This window comes from Schistocerca cancellata, chromosome 7 (genome assembly GCF_023864275.1).
Source record: "Schistocerca cancellata isolate TAMUIC-IGC-003103 chromosome 7, iqSchCanc2.1, whole genome shotgun sequence".
Lineage (NCBI taxonomy): Eukaryota > Metazoa > Arthropoda > Insecta > Orthoptera > Acrididae > Schistocerca > Schistocerca cancellata.
In genome coordinates this window covers 437,918,244-437,942,343 of record NC_064632.1, presented here as the reverse complement: position 1 = coordinate 437,942,343, position 24,100 = coordinate 437,918,244, and the positions used below count along the sequence as shown (strand labels likewise).

Genomic DNA, 24,100 nt, shown 5'->3' with positions numbered 1-24,100 from the left:
ATCAACAGTTAGGTTTATAATATTGATGAACAACATTTTCAATTGCTTTAACAGTAGGAATCTGTAAGCAAAAGGCTAGAAATCATCTCTGTCAATGCAGGCAGCTGGTTATATTTCGCCATTGCTGGATGAAACTGAATAATATACTGAGAGGAAAAAAAACTGCAACAGCAAGAAGGAGTTGGCGTGACATAAACAAAAGTTTGTAAATGTGTTCCTACATCTGAAAGATGATATATATTTAAATTTCACACCAGTCACATCACTATGAGGATGAAAATTAATTTTGCTTCAAATGCTGTAATGTTCATGAGCATTAGGTACCTTTGAGATTGCATGTGGTGAATTGGTGTTAGTCAAAAATGTCTTTAAGGCAATAAAGATACTATTATCAGCACCTAACTGAGCTTAAATGAGGTTGTGTAATAGGGCTACGAGGGGCTGGATGTTCCTTCTGAGATACTGCAGAAAGACTTGGTAGGAATGTAGCCACTGTACATGACTTCTGGCAGCAGTGGTCACGACAAAGTACAGTTGCAAGAAGACCAGGCTCCAACAGCCACGTGGCAGTACTGAGAGGGAGGACCATCGTGTTTGATGTATGACTCATGCATCATACTGAATCTGCAGCAGCAATTTGAGCAGCAATTGGCACCACAGTGACACAATGAACGGTTATAAATTGGTTACTTCAAGGACAGCTCCAATCCAGATGCCCTGTAGTGTAATTTCTGATGACCCCAAACCACCACCATTTGTGCCTTCAGTGGTGTCACGTAGAGCTCATTGAAGGGCAGGATGGAGGTCTGTTGTGCTTTTTGATGAAAGCTGCTTTCTGCATCCTCATACTATAGATCATTGCTGTCCTGAGATCTATCTTCTACTCTACCCTCTTTCACTAGGCCATTGGCAGAATGAGGGCGACTCTTTATACTAGAAATCTTAGGCTGCCATTGCCAAAGATCTTTTATTCATAATATACGTAGCAGCCAAATTTGAACCCAACACTGAAAGCTGTCACTAAACCCACCATATTGTTTCTAATGAAGATTTCAGTCTTACTTTCTAATACTCCATGTAAAGGATTTTTACATTTGGTACAATATATTGTTTTCCACAACTTACATATGAGTACAATGAATCCTGCTACACACAACATTCGTTACATACTTTGACAGCTGATCAAAGCAGGCAGGAGGTATATAATAAGACTGGTCTTGAGACACTGCTTCAACATTTGGGACATTCAGCATTACAACGTGTACATTACACTACATCCTGCGCTGAAGATACATTTAGAACAGAACAAACCATGGTGTCCAAGCAAGTTGCAAATTTTGAACCTCCTACCTGCTGATGGATGAGAAATTTTTTGTAGGTAGCTTTGAACTGAGTAGCAGTAGGATTATTTTTATCACTGCCATGGTCTTATAACAACTTATTAGAACTAAGTTTTGGAGTGGGACTGCTTATCAGTGAACCATGAAATCTTTTTAGGCCTTGAATTGACAAAATAAAACCAAGGTATTCAGTCCTTTTGTTTGTATACAAATCAGAGGGGCCATATCCATCCAGTATCAATTCCTTTATATAATGTCGGAAAAAAAAATCACAAAAAAAAAAAAAAAAATTGATGAAGAGCGATGAAATTTTGAGAATACATTTGTCTGGGTAATATATTTAACTGGTTAACATTGCACGATCACAGGTTAATGAGAGATAAGCCATTGCAAATGTGAAATACTGGCACATTAACAATCAATGGGTTATGTCACATTAACCTGTGAATGCTGAATGCTAGCATACAGACGTGTATGCACTGTGTTGAAAAACACTCTCTGTGATCGTGCAATGTTAACCAGTTAAACATATTACCCAGACAAATGTATTCCCAAAATTTCATTACTCTTCATCAATTATTTTTTGGTGTTGCGATTTTTTTTTTCTGGAGTGCTTTTCATGTATGGCAGCACAACAAGTTGAATCGCCAGACTGACATACAAATTTGCGGTCAGGGTACATGGATTAACCAAGATATGTATGACCTGCTGTCATATGAAATTGCACCCCAGACCATAACTCCAGGTATAGGTCCAGAGCGTCTGGCATGCAGACAGGTTGGTTGCAAGCACTCTTCTGGCCTCTTTATAACTGACACACAGTCATCACTGGCATCAAGGTCAAACTTGCTTTCATTAGAAAACGCAACAGACCTCCAGTCTGCCCTCCAATAAGCTACTCAAGTCTGGTCACAAGCATCTCCTACCCACCAAAGGCAGGGATACCTGCGAAAGCAGTCAGGTGATCTACCAACTAAGCAGCAACCACTGTGCTGCTTTCTTTATGGGCATCACAACTAACAAGCTGTCTTGTCTGCATTAGTGGCTACTGACACACTATGGCCAAGAAATAGCTGAACCACTCAGTTGCTAAACATGCTGCTCAACACAAAGTGCTTCACTTCAATGACTGCGTCACAGCCCTTGTCATCTGGCCCCTTCTTACCAACACCAGATTTTCTGAGTTGTGCAAGTGAGAACTCTCCCTAAAATATATTCTATCTTCCTATCAACCTTTTCCAGCCCTGCAACCATTCACTTATCCCCTTCCCTGTTCACACTCTCACACAACACAGCCTTCTGTTTTGGCAATGCACCCACTAGTCCTTTTCCCTTTCTCTACTTCTCTCCCTTTCCACTGCCGACCTGCCCCCCCCCCCTCCCTCCCCCCACCAAACCTCCTGAATGCACCTAGCAGCCCTACCCTAACCCCACCAAGTCTCTGCATGCTCCCACAAACAGCACTACACCTCCCCCATCTGACCCTGATCTCCCCACCCCATCCTCACCTCATGCTCTTCCTTATTCCCACCATTCGCACTGGATTGCTGGCCCCATCAAGTACAGTTACGACTTAGTCTGGCCGTAGTAGCCAGAGGCAGTGGTCCTGTGTGTGTGTGTGTGTGTGTTTTGGTACAGAAGAAGGTGTTTTAACCAAATTCTTAAAAGTGTAGCAGTCTTTTTATTTTAAATAACAATTTCTTTGAAAATATAGTATAATTGGATAGGCAAAAAAAGCTACTCACCAAGTGATGGCAGGAGAACACAAATATAAAAGGTGTTACAGCTGGTAAGCTTTTGGAGCATTGGCTCCTTCTTCTGGCAGAAGGACTGAAGGGGAAGGAAGAGGGATGAAGGAAAAGGACTGGTGAGCTTTAGGAAAATGGGTAGAGTTCAAAGCAGCTGCCCAAAACCCCAAGTCAGTGGAGACTTTAACAGACAGGATGAGAAGGATTACATTAAGTGCTTTCATTGTGCTGTCTGCAACTCAGTATCTCCTCTATATGGTAAGTAGCAATCCATCCATTTCATAATATTGTTGTTTTTCCATCCTGGACTTCCCGTTGCTTGGTTAAGCTAGTAATAGCAAACTTACTGTTCAAACATCACAAGAGGGTGAGTTACACCTGGAAACTGTCTGGAAACACAGGTCAGATATTGGATTGTAAGGTATACCCAGAAGCACATATATAGACTCGGATCACAATTTAGTGGTGATGAAGAGTAGACTGAAGTTTAAGAGCATCATCCAGAATGATCAGTGTGAAAAGAAGTAGGGTACTGATGTAGTGAGGAAGGATGAGAAGGTCTCTAAGGCACTAGGTACTATGATAATTAGAACCTCAATAGGCATCTCAATCGAGGAGGAATGGACTTCTCTAAAATGGGCAATGGGCAACCATAGAAATTTGATAGTCAAATCAGGGTACAACGAAAATAACAGAAGAAATACTTCAATTGATTGACAAAAGGAAGAGTTCAAATATACCCAGGGAAAGATGGGGATACAGCAATATGTCACTTAGAAGTCTATTGAGGTCAAAGTTGAGTGTGACAGAGAAGTTATCTGGTGGCATATAACAGGTGCAGGTGAAACCAAGTTAATTGTCGGATGTTCTTAACAGCCACCTGACTCCACTGTGACAGTTCTAGAGTCATTAAAGGAAAGTCTACTATCAGTAGCATGGAAATACTCAGATCATGCAATACTAGTTGCAGGCAACTTTAACCTACTGAGTATAGACTGGGATGTCTATGGAATCACTGGGGCAGGGGGAGGGGGCAGGGGGGGGGGGGGGGGGGTGCACAAACAGACAGTCATGTGAAATACTTGAAAACATTTTCTGAAAACTATCTTGAGCAGCTATCTCAGCAGCCCACATACAATGCAAATATCTTAGATCTTGTAGCTTCAGAGATCCCTGACGTTACTGACAGTGTCAGTATAGAAATGGGGATTAGCGATCATAATGTCATTAGAGCAACTATGGCTACGAAACTTTTGTTCTTTTAGGACTGTGGTGCTAAGTATGTCTTCTAATGACATGATTTTTATGAGTATCAGCCAGCTACATGGTTCTTTGAATGGTTTTTATTTTATAAATCACTCAAGATGAGTCCATTTTGGCATACTGCAAGTGCATTGTAAAATACATAAGTAGGTGAACGTCTTAATATAATGGTCTGTAAATATGATCATAAAAGTTATAATACATTTGTTTGGTGTTTTTACCTTACGTGTAATATTGTTGCTGCCGTGTCCTGTCTTTTTGTAGATTTATTAGTTTCTCCTTAGATCTTTGCTGGAGACATATATCTGACTTTAGATGGCTCTTATGCACACTATTTTTTCTTGACAACTTGGATGACAGTGGATCATTGATATTACATGTTTATATAGTTACCATTATAAATAAGTGATGTATGTAAATTTGATTTTTTAAATTATTTCTACAGGTTTGGTTCTTAATCTGTTTCTGCCTGGAATTAATTTTAGTTTTATTCATGATTTTCCATTTCTCTGAAGGTTCTCCTTCTTGATGTGATCCACTGAACAGCACAACGAATGAATTAATCGTGGATATGAAATTTTAAACATTTGCAACTACTCACTATTCAACACCTGTTTTTAAGTACTACTTAATCCTAAACATTTATGTAAATTTAAACCTGTTTAATACAAACATTGCTGTTAGTTAGAATTTACATCCTTGACACTAACTATTGTGAAAAATTATGTGAGAGGCTAACAAGTACTCTTTTATTTTGCTTTTCCATGTCCAGTTTACTGGCAACTTGTTATAAACTATGAAGGGATGCATAATCCAAAGGGAAATTACTTTTTACTTCCAATATTGTGGATGTGACTCTCACACTGTCCAAAATTCATGCTTGTTACTCACCACAAATACCATTAGGGATTTTGTAGAGTAATTTCTTTCTTGATTTAAGCTGTAGTATCTCAGAAGATTATTCTGTAAGACAGTACTGGGTGAAAGCATGCATAGTATGCTAGTAATATAATATACAGGTCAGCAAAACAAGGGAGATTCTTAAGTGTAGCAGGCAAAACTGAGCTTTTTGGCTAATGTGACTAGGGCCTCCTGTTGGGAAACCGTTCGCCGGGTGCAAGCGATTTTATGCCACTTCGGTGACTTGCGCGTCAATGGGGATGAAATGATGATGATTAGAGCAACACGACACCCAGTCCCTGAATTTTATGTTGCTATTTTTTACTGAATTTAATTATTGGAACAAACATATTTATAACTATTGACAAGTAAATGAAGAAACAGATAGATTTTTCTGACAGTGTATGCCTGTCATGGGTTTGCAAAATCACATATACATGCAATCTGGTAATGTACCTGGAACTGGTTTGCACCTCAATGCTTCGAACTGCAGACACAGAGGCAGGCCCCATTTGGCAGTTAACCTAGGTAGCGGTGAGATGTTGCTAACGTAGCAAGAATGAATAATGTAGGTACCAAATTTTTGAATATCACAGGATTTACACTTGTGCTACAAAAATGAAGGTTTGAGTGGGAGTCAAAGAGTCACGTTGTACACGTTCGAATTGCAAAGCTCTAATGTCATCCACTTTACCACCACAAATGCTAACATCCTGTCCCTATGCACAGATACTTTAGTTACATAATAGATGTGTAAAACTTCTCTGGTGAATTGTCCGAGTAGTGTACCTCACTACATACACATTATATTGTTTTAATGGCCTACTGCAGGTGTACAAAGTTTGAAGTAGATCTGTGATCCCAACATCGTGGCCTCCCCTTGTTACTCACAAGGGAACCTCCCCATCGCACCCCCCTCAGATTTAGTTATAAGTTGGCACAGTGGATAGGCCTTGAAAAACTGAACACAGATCAATCGAGAAAACAGGAAGAAGTTGTGTGGAACTATGAAAAAAATTAGTAAATATACAAACTGAGTAGTCCATGCAAAGATAGGCAACATCAAGGACAATGGGAGTCCAGGAGCACTGTGGTCCTGTGGTTAGCGAGAGGAGCTACGGAACGAGAGGTCCTAGGTTCAAGTCTTCCCTCGAGTGAAAAGTTTAATTTTTTATTTTCAGTTTATGTGACAAACTCTTACATTTTCATCACTTTTTTGCGAGTGATTACCACATCCACAAGAAAACCTAAATGGGGCAAGGTAGAAGAATCTTTTTACCCATGTACAAGTTAGATGGGTCGACAACATATTCCTGTCATGTGACGCACATGCCGTCACCAGTGTCATATAGAATATATCAGACATGTTTTCCTGTGGAGGAATCGGTTGACCTATGACCTTGCAATCAAATGTTTTCAGTTCCCATTGGAGAGGCACGTCCTTTCGTCTACTAATCGCACGGTTTTGCGGTGCGGTCACAAAACACAGACACTAAACTTATTGCAGTGAACAGAGACGTCAATGAACGAACGGACAGATCATAACTTTGCGAAAATAAAGAAAGTAAAATTTTCAAGTCGAGGGAAGACTTGAACCAAGGACCTCTCGTTCCGCAGCTACTCACGCTAACCACAGGACCACGGCACTCCTGAGCTCACACTTTCATTGAAGTTGCTTATCTTGCGCATGGACTACTCAGTTTGTATATTTTACTAATTTTTTTCATAGTTCCACACAACTTCTTCCTGTTTTCTCGATTGATCTGTGTTCAGTTTTTCAAGGCCTATCCACTGTGCCAACTTATAACTAAATCTGAGGGGGGTGCGATGGGGAGGTTCCCTTGTTAGCAGATAACTCTCAGGAAATGCACATGGGTTTTATACCTTATCTAACACAAATTTTAAATTGTCACAATTTATTTCTGTTTATTTTGATTATGGTGAAGGACATTTTTGTTACAAAGTAATTATCAGGTATGTAAGCTCTTTGCTGCTGACCTAACAATAATTTGCCAAACTATCAATTTTCGTAGTTCTCCCAAATTAATAGTTATAAAAATTTTAGACCATTTGCAACATAATTTAAAGCTTTCATTCTTGATGGGCAGTGTGTTCTTCTTCCTTCAATGGGTTCTTCTACCATAATCTTGATGAGTCTGTCCTCTGCTGATCTCATTACATGACAGTCTACTTAACATGTTTTAGTTCTTATTTTTGATACAATATTAGGTTCTTTAAATACATCATACAATTCCATGTTTTTTGGGATCTGACATTTTCCACTGAGAGGATCCTTAATTGCTCCAGAAATTTTACACATGGTGTGCACCATTTACATATTCACAGGGCCCTCTACCACCCCCCCCCCCCCTACCACGCCCCCCCCCCCCCCCCCTCTTTTGGGTCAAGAGTTCAGGTTTCATATGCATATGTTAGACCTAGTTATGTAAATGACTTATATTGATATATTGGTTTACTTTGAGATTTTTTGTCCTTGAAGGTGCTTTACTGTGAACTGAACATTTATCTGAGTTTTGAATTATAAATTTCTTAATCTTCAACAATATAAGCTACATTGCAGAAGGTTCTCTAATATTCAAATTCACCAACTTGTTCCCTTGTTTCAGTATGGACTTTCAAGTCATCATTATCTTTTGGATTATAGGTGAACACCAAATATTTAACTACAATAACACATTCAGCACTATGCCCCTATGCCATGAAGGCATGCATGTATTGTCCATGTAGATGGCACATGTGTCTCATACAGGCACAGCCTTTTCAATCACTGAAATGTGTTTCTCTGCATGCAACATGACATATTTTGTCCACTAAATTCAGCAGGAGTTGATTTACAAGTGTGCCTTTACTGAATATGCTGTAGAAATGTCAGATGCTAGCTGTGGTTTTGGCAATGCTAATGTGGCAGTTGTAATCTTACCCTTCCATACATCAACATTAAATTTCTCTTGGTCTCTTCATTAGTTTCAAAAGTTTTGAGAGGCATAAAATATACAAAAGAAAAACTTTTTACTTATCTTCATTTTCTCTTCTTGTTGTTGGCTCCAAGTGTTGCATCTAGGGGTACATTCTTGTGGCCGAAATTTTTGTTTAATGTTGTGGGTTTCTGATGACTAAATAACTGATGAAGATTTGCCTGTATAGTTCTTGAATTTTATTATTGTTAAATATCATACCATTTTTACAATTTCCACTTAATATTCCAAATAACATTGTTATTGTTGATCGTATAAATACATGTCTTCATCAGAGGCATGCCCACGACTACTACATTCTGTGGTACAACATTCCGAAGAGTTTACAAAGCAAAAGAGTTCAGAAACTTTCTTCACAAAAGAAGGATCTGCACCAAGTTATGTCATTATTTTACAAATGAGTCCAGAAATAAATTTAATAATTTGTGTAAGATTGTACAATTAATAATATGAATTTTAAGTATGCCCTAAATTTCATAGTTTCAAATATTTCCAAAAGAAGAATAATTTTAACTGTACACATATAATAAATTAATTTCCTTTTATACATTTAGCCTGAAATTTGATACATCATATGCAAAATCAAATGAATTACTTTTAATTAAACAATTGAGATAATGTTCACCTACACAAGAATCGATAAAGTAAATGGTATCAGTTTTTTTTTTAAGCTAATGTTAGAGGAGGTGTCCCAATACACAGCACTGATGTGACACATATATAAGCAAGCATATTTCCTAATCTATAAAGCATAGGGTTTAAAATGATGCTAGAAGTGTGCCTCTATGATGTTTCATTGTTATGTAATTATTCTTTAAATTTGCTAGAAAATGGCCAGGTCACCTATAGTTTTGCAGAGGAATGATAACAGGGTTAAAAATGTTAACACTTACAGGCAAAGAAGCTATGATCATTATGTAAGACCGTTCCCTGATGTTTTGTCTCTGACTGTGGGGGACATCTTCAGAGGTAAAAAGGCAACTGTATCATGTACTAGAGGGTTCCTCACATTTATAAAGCTACATACTGGGTGCAGTCACTCATCACATGATGACAGCTATGTAATTGTTTCAGACTGGTGTCACTGTTCTTGATTAAAAGTAGAGTAATTGATTGTCATTCTGTTGGTGCAAAGCCAACATAATAGTCACATAATCTTACTTCAGACCATCTTCTTTTGTATGAAAACTAAGATTGCTTGTAATTCTCTACAGCCTCTCTGTACATGTGAGTATGATGACACATTGCCTCTGTTAATATATTCGTCTCACTGAACTTTATTTCATGGTTTAAATCTTTGGAGACATGATCTGCTGCACCCCAGTCGTCCATATGTTTCAAATGGCAGTTACTTTTGTGTTCATCTAAGTGAGTTAACATTTCTTTTTGTAGTTCCAATGTATAATTGCTCCCAACTACATGTAATTTCATGCAACTCAGGTGTCACTTTTGCTGGTCTAAATAGTCTTTTATCTTCTTGGTGGGTCTAAAGATAATTTAAACCCATAATTAGCCGACAATTTCCTGATGCACTATATAATTTTGTTAATAAATGGGAGTGAAACTTTTCCAGCTGGTGACCATTGTTCTGTAGTATTCCTCTTCTTGGATGGAATACTTAATCCACATCCTTTTGTAACCATTTTCCTTGAAAGATGACTACAAGTAATGAAGCTCATTTTGTAAATAAACTGGCTCACAAATTAACTCTGGCCACCTCTTTCTTGTCTTTGGTGATGGTTGGATTTCTCACATGGTATCAATCAGTGTGTGTAGCATTCCTGTACAACTTATAGCCCAAAGTCCATCCACTTGTTTGATCACAGCTACATCCAGAAAATGAAGTTCCTCATTGCTCTCTTTATCCACTGTAAATTGAATTTTTGGGCTGATGCTATGAAGGTGTACCAAGAATACAGTCAACTTTTCTTCATTGTGTGTCCATTCTACAAAGGTGTCACCCACACAGCAGTACCACTTAGATGGTCTTTTATTGGCTATCTGCAGTGCCTGTTTGAAAATCTTCATATACAAATTGTTAAGAACAGGACTAACAGGGCTGTCCATGACTACCCCATCAATTTTCTCATAAAATTCAATGCTATACTTGTAATAAGTTGAAGTGAGATAGTGTCTAAATGAAGCTACTGTATCAGTTGAAAAAATATTTTCCTTATATGAAATAGCTTTGTTCAAAGAAATGGTTGTAAATGACATGATATCAAAGCTGACAAGAATATCACTCTTTCCCAATTTCACATCTTTTAGTGTTTCAAAAAATGCACTGAGTTTTTAATATAACTGTCAACTGTAAAAATATAAGCATGTGATGATGAAGCTAAACATCTGGCCACTTTGTTAGTGGGAGAGCCCTTAACACTCACAATAGGTCTCGAAGAAGCCTTTGGATTGTAGAGTTTTGGTAAGCCATACAGTCTGTGTGGTTGAGCATCTGTCCTTCACAGTTATTTCTTATTGTCCAAAGAGCGACAAATGATTCTACCAGTTGATGGGTAATTCTTAAAACTTTCACTGTAGAATCATTCTGAACCTTTTTATGAGTAGCTGAATCCCAATGATCACCAATCTTCTTGTGATAATCCTCACTCTTCATCACAGCTGTGGCATTACCTTTGTCAGTGGTAAAGATAATGATGTTATTATGCGCACTGATATTCCTCAGAACCTTCCTTTTCACTTATGATAATTACTGTAAGGGGACTTATATTTACATAATATTGTAGCCATTTCTGCCCTAATTTCATCAGAAAACTGTTGTGAAAACAGACAGATTCAAGTAAAATTACCTTCTTTAGAGAGAACTGAACTTTCATCTTTGGTCAGTTCTGTACAAGACATGTTAATAAGCTTTTGAGAATTATCAGTAATTAATGTTCCTGATCCACTATTCTGCAGCTTCCACTTCTGTCTATTAGCTGACATTTCTGCACTAAGTTTACAGTCCTTAACGTTGTGCCATCAACCTTAATCCAGTCATAACACTACATTCCATTACTGATATATAAATGGAAATATAACAGGTTACTGCTAGTTGCCACCAGTTCTCACCGCGTTTGATAGATCTGCTCTCATAACATCGCTAGTTTCATGTAGTTGTAAACATGTTAAGTTTATGCTGAACAAAACATCATCTTCACCTCCAGAACTGTCTAGGTATCTCAGCTGCAAAACAGGAAAGTGAGCATACACAGTTGATGAGCTTTCTTCTTGCACAGTCACTGTAGTTGCTTAACCAGTTTTAATATATCCTCCCTGTAGCGGTGTTTAATCATACAGTGTAGGTTTTCATGGTCATTGTCTATTACAGTTAATAATGCCAGGCTGAGAGGCCATGGTTGATGTATAAAACTATTCCTTGATGGCAGGAGACATCTTTGCAGACATAACGGCAACTGCATCAAGAGGTTGAGGACTCCCCACATTTATAAGGCTGCATATAGGGCACCACCGTTTGTCATGTGATTCTGATTGTGTGATTCTCTTTGGCTGGTCCCATTGTTTTTGACTAAAAATAATCTACTGTCATTCTGTTGGTACAATGCCAATATCCATATTTTATCTAACTTAACACCTTCATCTCTCCCATTAAAATTATTATAGTGTTTATGAATCATTCTGGTCTCTCTTTACATGTGTGCATCATAGTGCATTACCTTTGATAAAATTTCAGTAGATTTTATGTTGTGGGTTACACCTCAGTCAACATGTTATACTATGGACAATTTGTAGTATTATGTTGGTGCATAAGTTCATAGTTTAATAAACACAACAGGTACATATACAGAGACTTCAATCATCAATAATATGTTTACTTCACTATTTACAATGGTCTGCCAATGCCGGGGTAAATTTTTGATTCTGTGACTGTAATAGTTGTGAGGTGAAGAAATCATCAAATCAAGTTCAGAGCACATTTTCATATGTTTAAAGGAAGTTTCTTGAAATTTGTTTGATAGAGAGTGGAAAAGGTGAAAATCTGAGGGCACAATATGAGGCGAATAAGGTGGAATGTCTTCCAAATTCAACTCCAGTATGGTGTTTTTTGCCAGTCTAGCAGAAAACGTGTTTTATCATGAAGTAGCGCCACTTCACACAGTCTTCATGGTTGTTGTTCTTGGACTGAGTCTACAAAACATCTCAGTTGTTGACAATAAATGTCAGCAATGATGGTTACATCTTGGTGAAGCAATTTGTAGTGCAACACACCATTGCTGTTCCACCAGATGCATAACATTATCTTTTGTAGGGGAGCGCAAGTCTTTGTATGGGGACTTGCTGCTTTGTTCGGGATCAACCATTTCTTTCTTTTCCTGATGTAAGCATAAAGACACCATTTCTCACCACCAGTAATTATACAGGATAGGAATGGTTAACATTGTTCACAAGTCAATTGATGATGTAAAAGCAGAGATGCACATAAGGCCACCAGTTGATGTTAATGATTTTGGCATAGAGCATGCAATACTCATGCACCTGATTTTTGATCCTTCTCCACTGCATGCAAGTGTTGCATGATGGTGGAATGATCACAGTTCATCACATTTGTCAGTTCTTGAGTACAATGACATGGATCATTGAGGTATAACACATTTAAACAATCTTCATCAAGCCCTGAAGGTCTTCCTGAATGTGGAAAGTCACTAATGTCTAAATGATGCTCCTTAAAATGAGAAAACTATTTTCTTGCCATGGACTGTCCAATGACATTATCCTCATACATGGCACAAATGTTTCTTGCGCCCTCTGCTGCAGTCATCCCTCTGCTGAATTCAAACTGTAGAATATGTTGGAAATGTTCCAATTTCTCCTCTTGGAACTCGATTTCATAGCATCCACAGCTCCTCTTACTATTTCCAAATGATAAAATGACAACATCTAAACACAAATAGCAAAAGTGAACTACAAATAAAGAATGACAATCAACTGATAAACTCATAGAAACCAGGATACCAACATGAAAACAAAATGGCATGAACTTATGCACCAACCTAATATGTTTCAAATGACAATTACTTTTGTGTTGAGCTAAGCTGGTGTTAAGATTTCTTTTTGTGTTTCCAGCATATACTTGTCCAAACCTACACTGAATTTACATCCTATGTGCTGCTAGTTGATGTCATACATCTTTTGCCATTCTGAAGTATTCTTTTAACTTCATGGTGAGTCTAAAGATAATTTCAGCCACATGCTTGGCCATCAGTTTCCTGAAGCAATCTGTAATCTCGTTAATAAAAAGGAGGGAAACTTTCCACATTCCTCAACAGCCCTGGCTTTCTCTGTTCTTGGACTGAGTGACAATGGGGCCAGGTAGAGATAATAATGCATTTGGAATCATGTGACAAATGATGGTGATGTCACTGCAGCTCTATAAATACAGGGGACTCTCGAGCTATTCATGCAGTTGCTGTTTTACCTCTGAAAATGTCTCCTGCCATTGGAGGCAAAATGTCAGGCAATAGTTGTAGACATCAACTACCATCTCTCAGCCTGAAAGTTTTAACTGTAGTAAACACCAGCCATGAAAAACTACATTGTATGACTAAATATTTTGTTTTGTTGACTCTGAACTATAAACTAGTTCCTCTGAAGGCTTCAGTTAAGCTTCTTGTGTGAGAACTTAATTTCTCTTTCAGTGTCACTTTTGAGAATCATGTCATGAACACTAAACAATATTTGAATAATGGGTTGCCCTTATACAGGTATCTGATTTAACAGACCACTTTTATATTACTATGGTGAAGAGAACTGGTGACAGAGTGCTGCTCTGTGACACTAGAATGGGTACTGGAGCTATTTGTAATGAAATTTTTAACGTTTAGACTGAAGCTGTGATTTTTTTGTACATATTTAGGTTAAATTTATAAATGATTGTGGAATTCCAAGTTCTCTCCTAGCCTAACATAAATAGTTAATATTATCACTTTCAAATGATTTTTGAAGCCAGCAGCTTGTGCATTTCTATTTGTCATATTTCTTGACAAACAAGATTCCTGATATTAAAATGTGAGCTATAGTAACCTTGTTTATAACTGTCCAGAACTAACACACAGGAAAAAGAATGACACAGTTTGGTGGAACATAACCAACTCAAAGAAATAATATTAAAATTTGTACTCATACTAACACTATTATTAAACTTTACATGGAAATGGACTTGTGAAAACAAATAGAAAAGCTGTAGTTAAAATCTGTGTTCAGAAATGCCCCATTGAGTGACATATATGGTACTCTAGCTAATTAATCCAGGAATTTTGTATTTGTGGAAATGGACTGATGAAAGGAACAAATGCCAAGTTATAGACTTGTTTCCGGAGAACAATGAAATATAAATGGATGACAATTAAATATTGCTGAACACTTACCATTTCTGTAATCACCATAAATTTCCAACAAGTTCATGCCTGTGAACTCTGCTCTTCCTCCAGCATGCACACCATCCTTTTTATCAATTATCAGCCACTGGTGACCCTCGAAAAGTAACGTCTGATTATGTCATGTGAATTCACCATCATCTATCTGAAGAACAGATGATGAACCATAACGTGAAACCTAAAATTTCCATTAAACTGTAATTTAATTTACAGTGCAGTGTGAAGATGATTCGTAGACACCAAATTTTTAATGCTGTCTTATATGTAACTTGGTTAGACCTACCTTTGCTGTATGCCAGTAGCCATCATCAACAGATATGTAACATAAGCAGATATATTTCTCTTCATTGTGTTTACTATTTAAATTGTATCTAAAATATAAGTTTCCGTGCTTTATCTAAAACAAATACCAATTTTGCTATCAGTGATGGATTCATCATAATGATCAATGGCAGATGAAATAATAATTAGATCAGCAAAACAATCATGTAAATCTTTAAATATTGAACCATATGCTATACTCATTTAATGGGAAGAAAATTGGAGAAAGCAAGAAACATTTCAGTTTTAAAAATCAAAATGTTAAATTTAGTTGCTTGTAACTTTATAAAAAAGACAGAAAATGTTATCTACAAATTGTTTGTGTAATTTGGTTATGTTTTGTTTATAAACTTATTTCATGTGTATATTGTGAAAGGGTTATCATTAATTTTATTTATTCTATAGCTTTTACATATGGTTATGATACAAAATAAAGGGCTCATAAGTAATATCTCATTCCACCTCTGAACACTGATCATAACATTTGTCTAGATTTTTGTTCTGACATAAAATAAAAATATATACTATTTCCTGCAATAATAATTCATATGTGTAGTACAAGCATATAATAAATAAATATGCTAAATATGGTTAAGAGACAGTTAACTAATACACAGGGTGATTCACAAAGGTAGGTAAATATTTTACTATGTTATTCTACAAGTTCACATAAACATGCGTCTGCAAATGTTTAGTTATGCAGTTACAACTAATTAAAGACAGCGCCTGAAATTTAGCAACTTTCCTAATATGAAGTTATCGCAAAACTGTATGAGGTTAAAGTAAAGCACAATTTCCATTTCTTTTGTTGGTACTGGCCCAGTGAATCTAATAAAACATGTCCCAGACATGTATCTGCAGTAATATTTCAGAACATCCAGAGAAACAAAGATTATTATAAAAGAAAATTTGTTTACTTTCGATTAAGAATGTACAAACATTTATTTCATTGTTGGCAACCATCAGTGAGTTGTTTCAGTCATTTCCTAACCTTGAAATGAGTTATTTTTCTGTATTGTTCATTGAAAGAACATAATAACTACAGTGTATTTAAGTGAAACCACACAAAAGCTGTTGTAGTTTGTAGATTATTTATTAAATAAAAGCAGATTATATTACACATTCATACATTTTCAGTTAACATAATTACCATCTTTTTCCAAAATTAAATTCTCTACAACTTCTGTTGAAAACGATGTGCAACTGTCTGGAATTTAAAAAAACAAATGGGGCAAGTAGTTAATAAATTAAAATTTTGTTTAAAATTACTTCTTTGCTTCGCTGGTTGTTCTGGAAAACTACCACAGATACACACTTGGGACATGTTTTATTAGATTCACCAGATCACTAATAACAAAATAAAAGGATATCATGCTTTACTTTAACCTCATACAGTTTTGAGATGGCTTCATATTAGTGAAGTTGCTGAATTTCAGGCAAGATCTTTTATTAGCTGTAACTCCATAACTAAACATTTGCGGACCTATGTTTATATGAAATTTTTTCTTCAGTTTTACTTGTGGAATAACATATTAAAATATTTGCATATCTTTGTGAATCACCCTGTATATTGTATCTTTTTCTGGGTTCAGAGAGGAGACCTATATTCTGATGAAAGATGGTTTTCCCAGACATGTGGCAACATACTGGGGAACCCCATAAATTCAAATATAAAAATATTACTTATGAACAACTCCTAAAATTAATTAACTGATTCCTGAATCATGGGAGTGTAATTTATTGTTAGTATTCTAGAGGAAAATGTTTATATTAAAATAAATTTATAGTCACACTAACTTGCTGTCACACTGACTAAATCTCGTCATACACAAATAAAAGCATTCAAGGGTGTGGAACATAAGTAGTATAAATACAGGAATAAAATTCTATTACAGACTGCATTTGTGTGATACAGTAATAAATGTTATTATGTTCTATTAACAGAAATCAGTTAAATATTTTAATTTTATTGTATAAAGGTATGTGATTTTTTTTTTCAATAAAGATGTGACTGATTTCTTTTTTTTATCCCTCTCCCAATTAGCAAGTTTTCAGTCTCCTATAATTACAAAACTAAATGAACTACATATCTCCCACTCTTATTTTGGATCCTTTGAGCGAGCACTGGCTAAGTTAGAAGCAAGTATTTCTGTTCATTGTTATGTTTTAATTTATAAGTTATTGCATATTATTATTTTCCACATGAAGTATAGAATTAAGTTATGTAACAGAGATGAGTATGGTACATCAAAAAATGGAAACTCAAGGTAGGAATATCAATGGGTGAGATGGCGCCGATAGGAAAGTGAAGTGACACTTCTCTCTCATTATAAAGGCAAAAAATGAACAGTTCTTCATGTAGAAAATGTGAAAAGTGTGTGATGAAGGGTATTCTCTGTATCAAATGCAACTACTGATTACACGAAAAGTGCGCAAAAGTAAATCTAAAATTCATCAACGATGATTTTGCGTGGACATATCACGGTTGTTTACCTGACGAAATGGCCGATCTTGTAAGTGCAGTTGATACAAAAAACGAAATTATAAAATTACTACAAAGTGACATTGAGGCATTAAAAACTGAACTTTTGACCATCAAGAAAGAAAATGATACATTAATACAAGAAAAGAAGTCCTGTGTGTGTAAAAAACATCAAACGGAAAAGCAAGAAGATCAGGAAAATACGAGTGAATGGTCAGACTTTAAAAACAACAACATTTCAAGTGTTCCCATCGATGTCTCAGTAAACTCAGTAAGCCAAAAACCAGAAGATAAATGTAAATGGATAGTGGTGACATACAGCAAAAGGAAAAACAGAGCGACAGATACACAACAAAAGAAAAAGACTTTTTAATAATTGGCGATTCGCTGCTGAAGAATAATTGCAAGATCGATGTACAAGCTGGAATTAGAATGCAACAACTCGGTAAACATTTTAAAAATATGGTAAATGCAAGAGAAGCTACTACAGAACCAGATTCTGAAACCAGACATAATTATAAAGGAGTGTTTATAAATGTTGGAATGAATTCGTTAAGGAGCAGCAGTGAGGAATAAATGGCAAACAAAACAAGAAACATGATTCATTCTGCAAGAAATATGTATGCAGGATCTCATCTGATACTTAGCAGAATCATAAACAGAAGGTCAGTGAGTGAAAAATATATCACCAAAATAAACTGTGCTCTTAAAGAACAATGTGATCGTCTTGGGGCAGTTTATATAGACCCAAACAAATTCCTATGTGAAAACTCACTAGCAAAAGATGGCTTGCATTTAAATAGACTGGGGTCTGTAACATTCAGCAGAAAGTTTGCAGAAGTCTGCAAAATCATTAGAAGAAAAGGAAACTAATATGGCCTGAAGGGGGTGAAAAATCACACACTCTAGATGGAAAAGAAAAATATAAGCACCATACAAAAAAAGACAATGCTAAAGAATTTTCCTCAGAATACAGCTAACAACATGTAAACCAACAAAAGAAAAATTACATAAAAGCACTTCATCAAAATATTCAATACTTTGGTAACAAAAAATTAGAAGCAGAAGTACTTCTGAGTGAAGTAAGACCAGACATATTATGCATCAGTGAACATGGACTGACTGAAAGTAAAATAGGTAATGTTACAATAAAGGACTACAAACTAGCTAGTTACGTCTGCAAATCAAAATATAAGGATGATAGTGTTTGTATATATATTAAAATGGGTAGGCTACTCTCCTAAAGAATGTAAACAGTGAAGCTGCTACATTGCCCATAACTAGAGAAAAAGACTTTGAAGTTACTGGTATAGTGACAGAGGATTTTAGAATGTTTTGTGTGTACAGATCACCATGTGGCAATATTAGCATCTTTCTGAAATAAAAAAAAATGCTAGCTTATTGAGAATGAATATGAAGAGAAATTTTATTATACGTGGAGACTTTAACATTGACATGGGAAAAGACACAAAAATAAGACAGGATTTTGAAGAATTGTTAATACAGCATAACATGAAAGTAACAATAACTGCAGCAACAAGAGTGACTTCACAAAGTGAGACAGTTATTGACAACATAATTACTAATATGTGCCAATATGTGTAACTATGAGTCACACGTAGTTCAGACAGAAATATCTGATCACCATGGACAACTAATCAGCTTTTGCAGAAGTAATGACACAGTATCAGAACCAAAACGAACAACCAAAGAAATTAGAATCATCAGTGAACAAAATATCAACATCTTTAGAACAATGTTAAGTAAGGAAACCTGGAATGAAACCCTTCAGGCCCAGAGTGTAAATGAAAAATATGGTGCATTTATTTCAACAGTTAAATACCATTTTAATGTAGCATTTCCCACAGTAAAGAGACAAGAAAGGCTGCCAGATCAAACACAGTGGATTACCAGTGAAATACTAGAATAGCGAAGGAAGCTGCAGGATCTGAGATAGATGGGCAAAGCTGAAAACTATAAAATGTTAAAAAAGAAGTTTAGAAAAACAATAAGAGAAGCAAAAGCAAGAGCAATTGGCACCACCATAACAAACTCAAAAACTAGGCAAACGCGGCAATTAATGCTGAAAAAAAGGAAAAAGATGGGTCAAACAAAGAAGAAGGTATTAGGCCAACTAAAATAGCCAATACAGTGGTCACAGATGGTGTGGAAATAGCAAACATACTGCATAATAACTACATCAGTGTAGTAGAAAACTTAAAATTGGAAAGATAGTCAAAAACAGAAGAGCATTAAGGTACCAAAACAATCATGCAGTACTATGTTCTTAAGACCAGTCACGGAAGATGAACTACGGAAAACTATACAGAAACTGAAGTCCAAGAAACAGCTGATGATGATGAAATATCAAATCATGCAATAAAGCAGGCAAGTGAGCAGAAAATAACACCACTGCTGAAAATAGCAAACTGTTCTTTCAGAGATGGAATTTTTCCAGAAAAACTGAAGATAACAAAGGTGGTGCCTGTGTACAAGAAAGGGGATAAGGACGACCCCAACAGCTACAGACCAGTTTCACTTATATCAGGTTTCTTGAAAATCCTAGAAATGCTTATGTATACCAGATTAGTTAATTATAATAGAGGGAAACATTCTACGTGGGAAAAATATATTTAAAAAGAAAGATGATGAGACTTACCCAACAAAAGCGCTGGCAGGTCGATAGACACACAAATAAACACAAACATACACACAAAACTCTAGCTTTCGCAACCAACGGTTGCCTCGTCAGGAAAGAGGGAAGGAGAAGGAAAGACAAAAGGATTGGGTTTTAAGGGAGAGGGTAAGGAGTCATTCCAATCCCGGGAGCGGAAAGACTTACCTTAGGGGGAAAAAAGGACAGGTTTACACTCGCACACACACACATATCCATCCACACATACACAGACTCTGCCCAAACTCTTTGTCTTTACAAATGTCTGCTTGTGTCTGTGTATGTGTGGATGGATATGTGTGTGTGTGCGAGTGTAAACCTGTCCTTTTTTCCCCCTAAGGTAAGTCTTTCCGCTCCCGGGATTGGAATGACTCCTTACCCTCTCCCTTAAAACCCAATCCTTTTGTCTTTCCTTCTCCTTCCCTCTTTCCTGACGAGGCAACCGTTGGTTGCGAAAGCTAGAGTTTTGTGTGTATGTTTGTGTTTATTTGTGTGTCTATCGACCTGCCAGCGCTTTTGTTGGGTAAGTCTCATCATCTTTCTTTTTAAAGATTAGTTAATTATTTGGACAAATATAACATTCTCATACCCTCACAACATGGTTTCAGAAAGGGTAAATCTACAGAATCAGCAATTGCCAGTCTAACAGAATACATTTTACAGTCCTTAGACGAAAACAAGGATCTTTCAAAAGCATTTGACACCATTGACCATGAAATGCTGATACAAAAATTAGGCAACTATGGCATTTGAGGCCAACCAAGTGAATGGATAAAATCAAACTTGTGCAACTGCAAGCAGTATGTATCATTAGGAAACTCATACCAATCAGAAATCAAACCCATCAAATATGGAGCGCCACAGGGTTTGGTAATGGGGCCATTGTTATTTAATGTGTTTGTTAATGATATGGGTGTTGAGGAGGAAGAAAAGAAAATGTTGTATGCTGATGATATGACAATACTAAATAGTGACCAAAATATAGAACAGCTTGAGAGAAGAGCATACATATTTGCAAATGTCACAGCTCAATGGCTGTTGGAAGATGAACTGGTTATAAATCTAAAAAAGACTATGTATGCAGTGTTTAAAAACAAGGAGAAGGCTGTAGACATGGATTTAGAGGTTGATGGAACAAGGCTGGAAGAAGTAGAATCTGCTAGATTCTTAGGTATTCTTGTGGATAATGAACTGAAATGGAAAAAAAAAAAAAACATATTAATAATACCTGTAAGAAACTGAGCTCTGTCATATTCTTAATGATGCAGCTATCACAGTATTCAGACAAGAACCGTCTGTGTACAGTGTATCATGGACTTTTCGAACCATACTTAAAGTATGGAGTGACTGTGGGGGGAAAATCAAACAAAAAAGAGACAAAATGAGTGTTCACATTATAAAAAAAAGCAATTAGGACAATTTTAAGAAGAAAGATCTCTGAAACATGCAGAAACTGTTTCAAGACGTTAGGTATCTTAACTTTTTAATCATTGTATATATACAAAACAATAATGTACATCACAAAAGGTAGTGAGGACTGGATTACAATGCTAGTGTACACACCCACAATACAAGAAGGAAGAATGAAGTATGAAGCATACCCCACCGACTGACAATCATAGAAATAGGACCCCAGTACTCTGGTATCAGACTACTAAGAAGTCTGCCTAAAAACCTGCAAGACAGTGTACTTGACAATGACTTTCCAAAGAAACTTAAAGAATATCTCATTGAAAAAGAGTTTTACAGTGTTACAGAATACTTATGCCATTAAATTTGTGTATATTGTTGCCATTAAATTTGTATATCTTGTTATTCATCGTCAATGATGTAAAAATGTAAGCTAAAGAGCTAGAAAAATAAATGATAATGAATGTTACTACTTTTACATGTCCTATATTACACGTACATTTACTGTACACAATGTTATCTTACAGGATGAAATAAAATTCAGTTCAATTCAACAATGTAGCAAAAGGTAGATTCCTACATACCATAAAGAAGACACATTAAGTTGCAAACAGGCACAATTAGAAGACACTTACATAGAGCTTTTTGCTGCATACTTCATCAGCAAAAGAGAAACAAACACGATTCATACACAAAAGCAAGCTCACATCATGCACACAAGACCGCCACTTCCAGCACCTCGGGTGGCCCAATATGCTGGAGTTGGCAGTCATGTGTGCATGATGTGTGCTTGCTTGTGTGTAGGAATGGTGTGTGTTTCTCTTTTGCTGTTTTAGGCTCTACATAAGTGTCTTTTAATTGTGCCTGTATGCAACATAACACATCTTTTTGAAGGTAAGTAGCTTTCAATCTCTTCTTACACAGATGAATACCTGATACATATCTCTGTTCTGAAAAGCTACATACATATACACTCAAGAATAAAAAATTATTTTCATATTATGAGATGGGTGGTTCAGCCTTTATTCGTCTAAGTTCTTATTGCTGTTTAATTTTGTTTTACATATATGTCATTATACTATCATATGATTTATTTTGGCTATAACTTTATTTCATTTTTTTTTATAAATTAGCTGTTACACGTACATGCACTCACATGTCAGTAGGTTTGTTATGATGAGTGATGGTGAGTAAGTAAGCTACTGCACATGCTGTAACATCAGCTGCCCTCATGTGTCTGCCTGTTTGGGAAAGCATAGCTCATGATAAGCTCCCCACTCTCACCCCTCCCAAGCTGTCCCCATGCATGAGCCTTTGGCATGAGCAGCATCATTGCCAAACAATGTGTACAGAGGGGGACAAGCAGGAACATGCAGTTGTGCATCATACTATTGAAGTAGCTGTACATTACACAACATATACTTTAAAATGTAATTGGAAAGACAAAAAATCTACTCTGCAAGTGGTAGCAGGACACACACATAGAAAAAGAGGTTTTGCAGATAAACAAACAAACAGACTTTTTATATGTGGGTTCTCCTACTGCTGCTTGGTGAATAGATTTTTTATCAATTCAATTACATTATACTGTCAAAAATGAATTATTTTCGTTTTTATATAAGCCTATGTGGCCCATTGTATAATAGGCCTCACATTGAGTACACACTCTCAGTGACACACCATATAATGGGTCTCAACACTCAAAGGTTAATCAGCATCTGACAAGTTAACAATCTACACTAGCATACAGACTGTTTCAAATAAAGTGGATGCCTCTGCAACTTACAAAACAATAGGTGAGAGAAATATTTATTGAAATAGGTCCACATAGGATATGTTACACTTTCCGTGGGGCTATGAAAATATTTTACTGAGCTCTTTTCCAGCAAGTTACTGCAATGAGATACAATTTTGTAAACAGAACATTAGGTTTTTCAGTCATGTAGCTGATGTACTTAAAACATCTGTGTACAAATCAATCTAAATCACATTTGTATCATGTTTAATTTGGGAGACAGAAACCTTCAAAGTATTAGGAGTGGATACAGCAAGCTGTTCATACTAGGTGCCTATGTGCTGATAGCTGTTCTGGTAGTGGAATGCTGATTTAAGTGAGTTCAAATGTGTCCCAGGCTTCTAAGTGTGCAACACAATGTGCCTTCTAAATGATACGCAGACAAAATGTAAAGTCGCTGGTCTCACGGAGTGACAAGCTTGTGGGTTTAGTGACATAAATAAGATTCTTTAGGGACTACCACAAAAAGAAACCTGCTAGTGTTAAATTAGTGGACAGTGTGTGCCATTCATGAGGACCATGGCACCCCAACCATCTTCCAGGAAAAGTGCTGTTCTGTCCTTGCACATCACATGCAAAATGGCTGGGTGACTATTGTGCTGTATTCAAAAATGGCCCCCAGTGTCTAGAGGGACATTTTCAAGGAGAGCATCGAAACTGTGAACAATAAAAGCTTGATACATTTCACCTCTCAGTGTATCTGTTTTACGGTACAAAATAGTAATGGATAAAGATCAGAAATTTTCTTATTAAAACTCACTAACATTGCCTCAGGCAGA

At 36.4% G+C, this 24,100-nt stretch overlaps 1 protein-coding gene across 1 annotated transcript in view; it reads right to left on the bottom strand.

Annotated features, from left to right (window-relative positions):
- LOC126092817 (neural-cadherin-like) overlaps positions 1–24,100 on the bottom strand; it is a 310,348-nt gene that overhangs the window by 45,469 nt on the left and 240,779 nt on the right. The window contains 2 exon segments of the mRNA XM_049908545.1: positions 14,631–14,817; positions 14,923–15,036. Coding sequence (XP_049764502.1) covers positions 14,631–14,817; positions 14,923–15,036 — 301 coding nt within the window.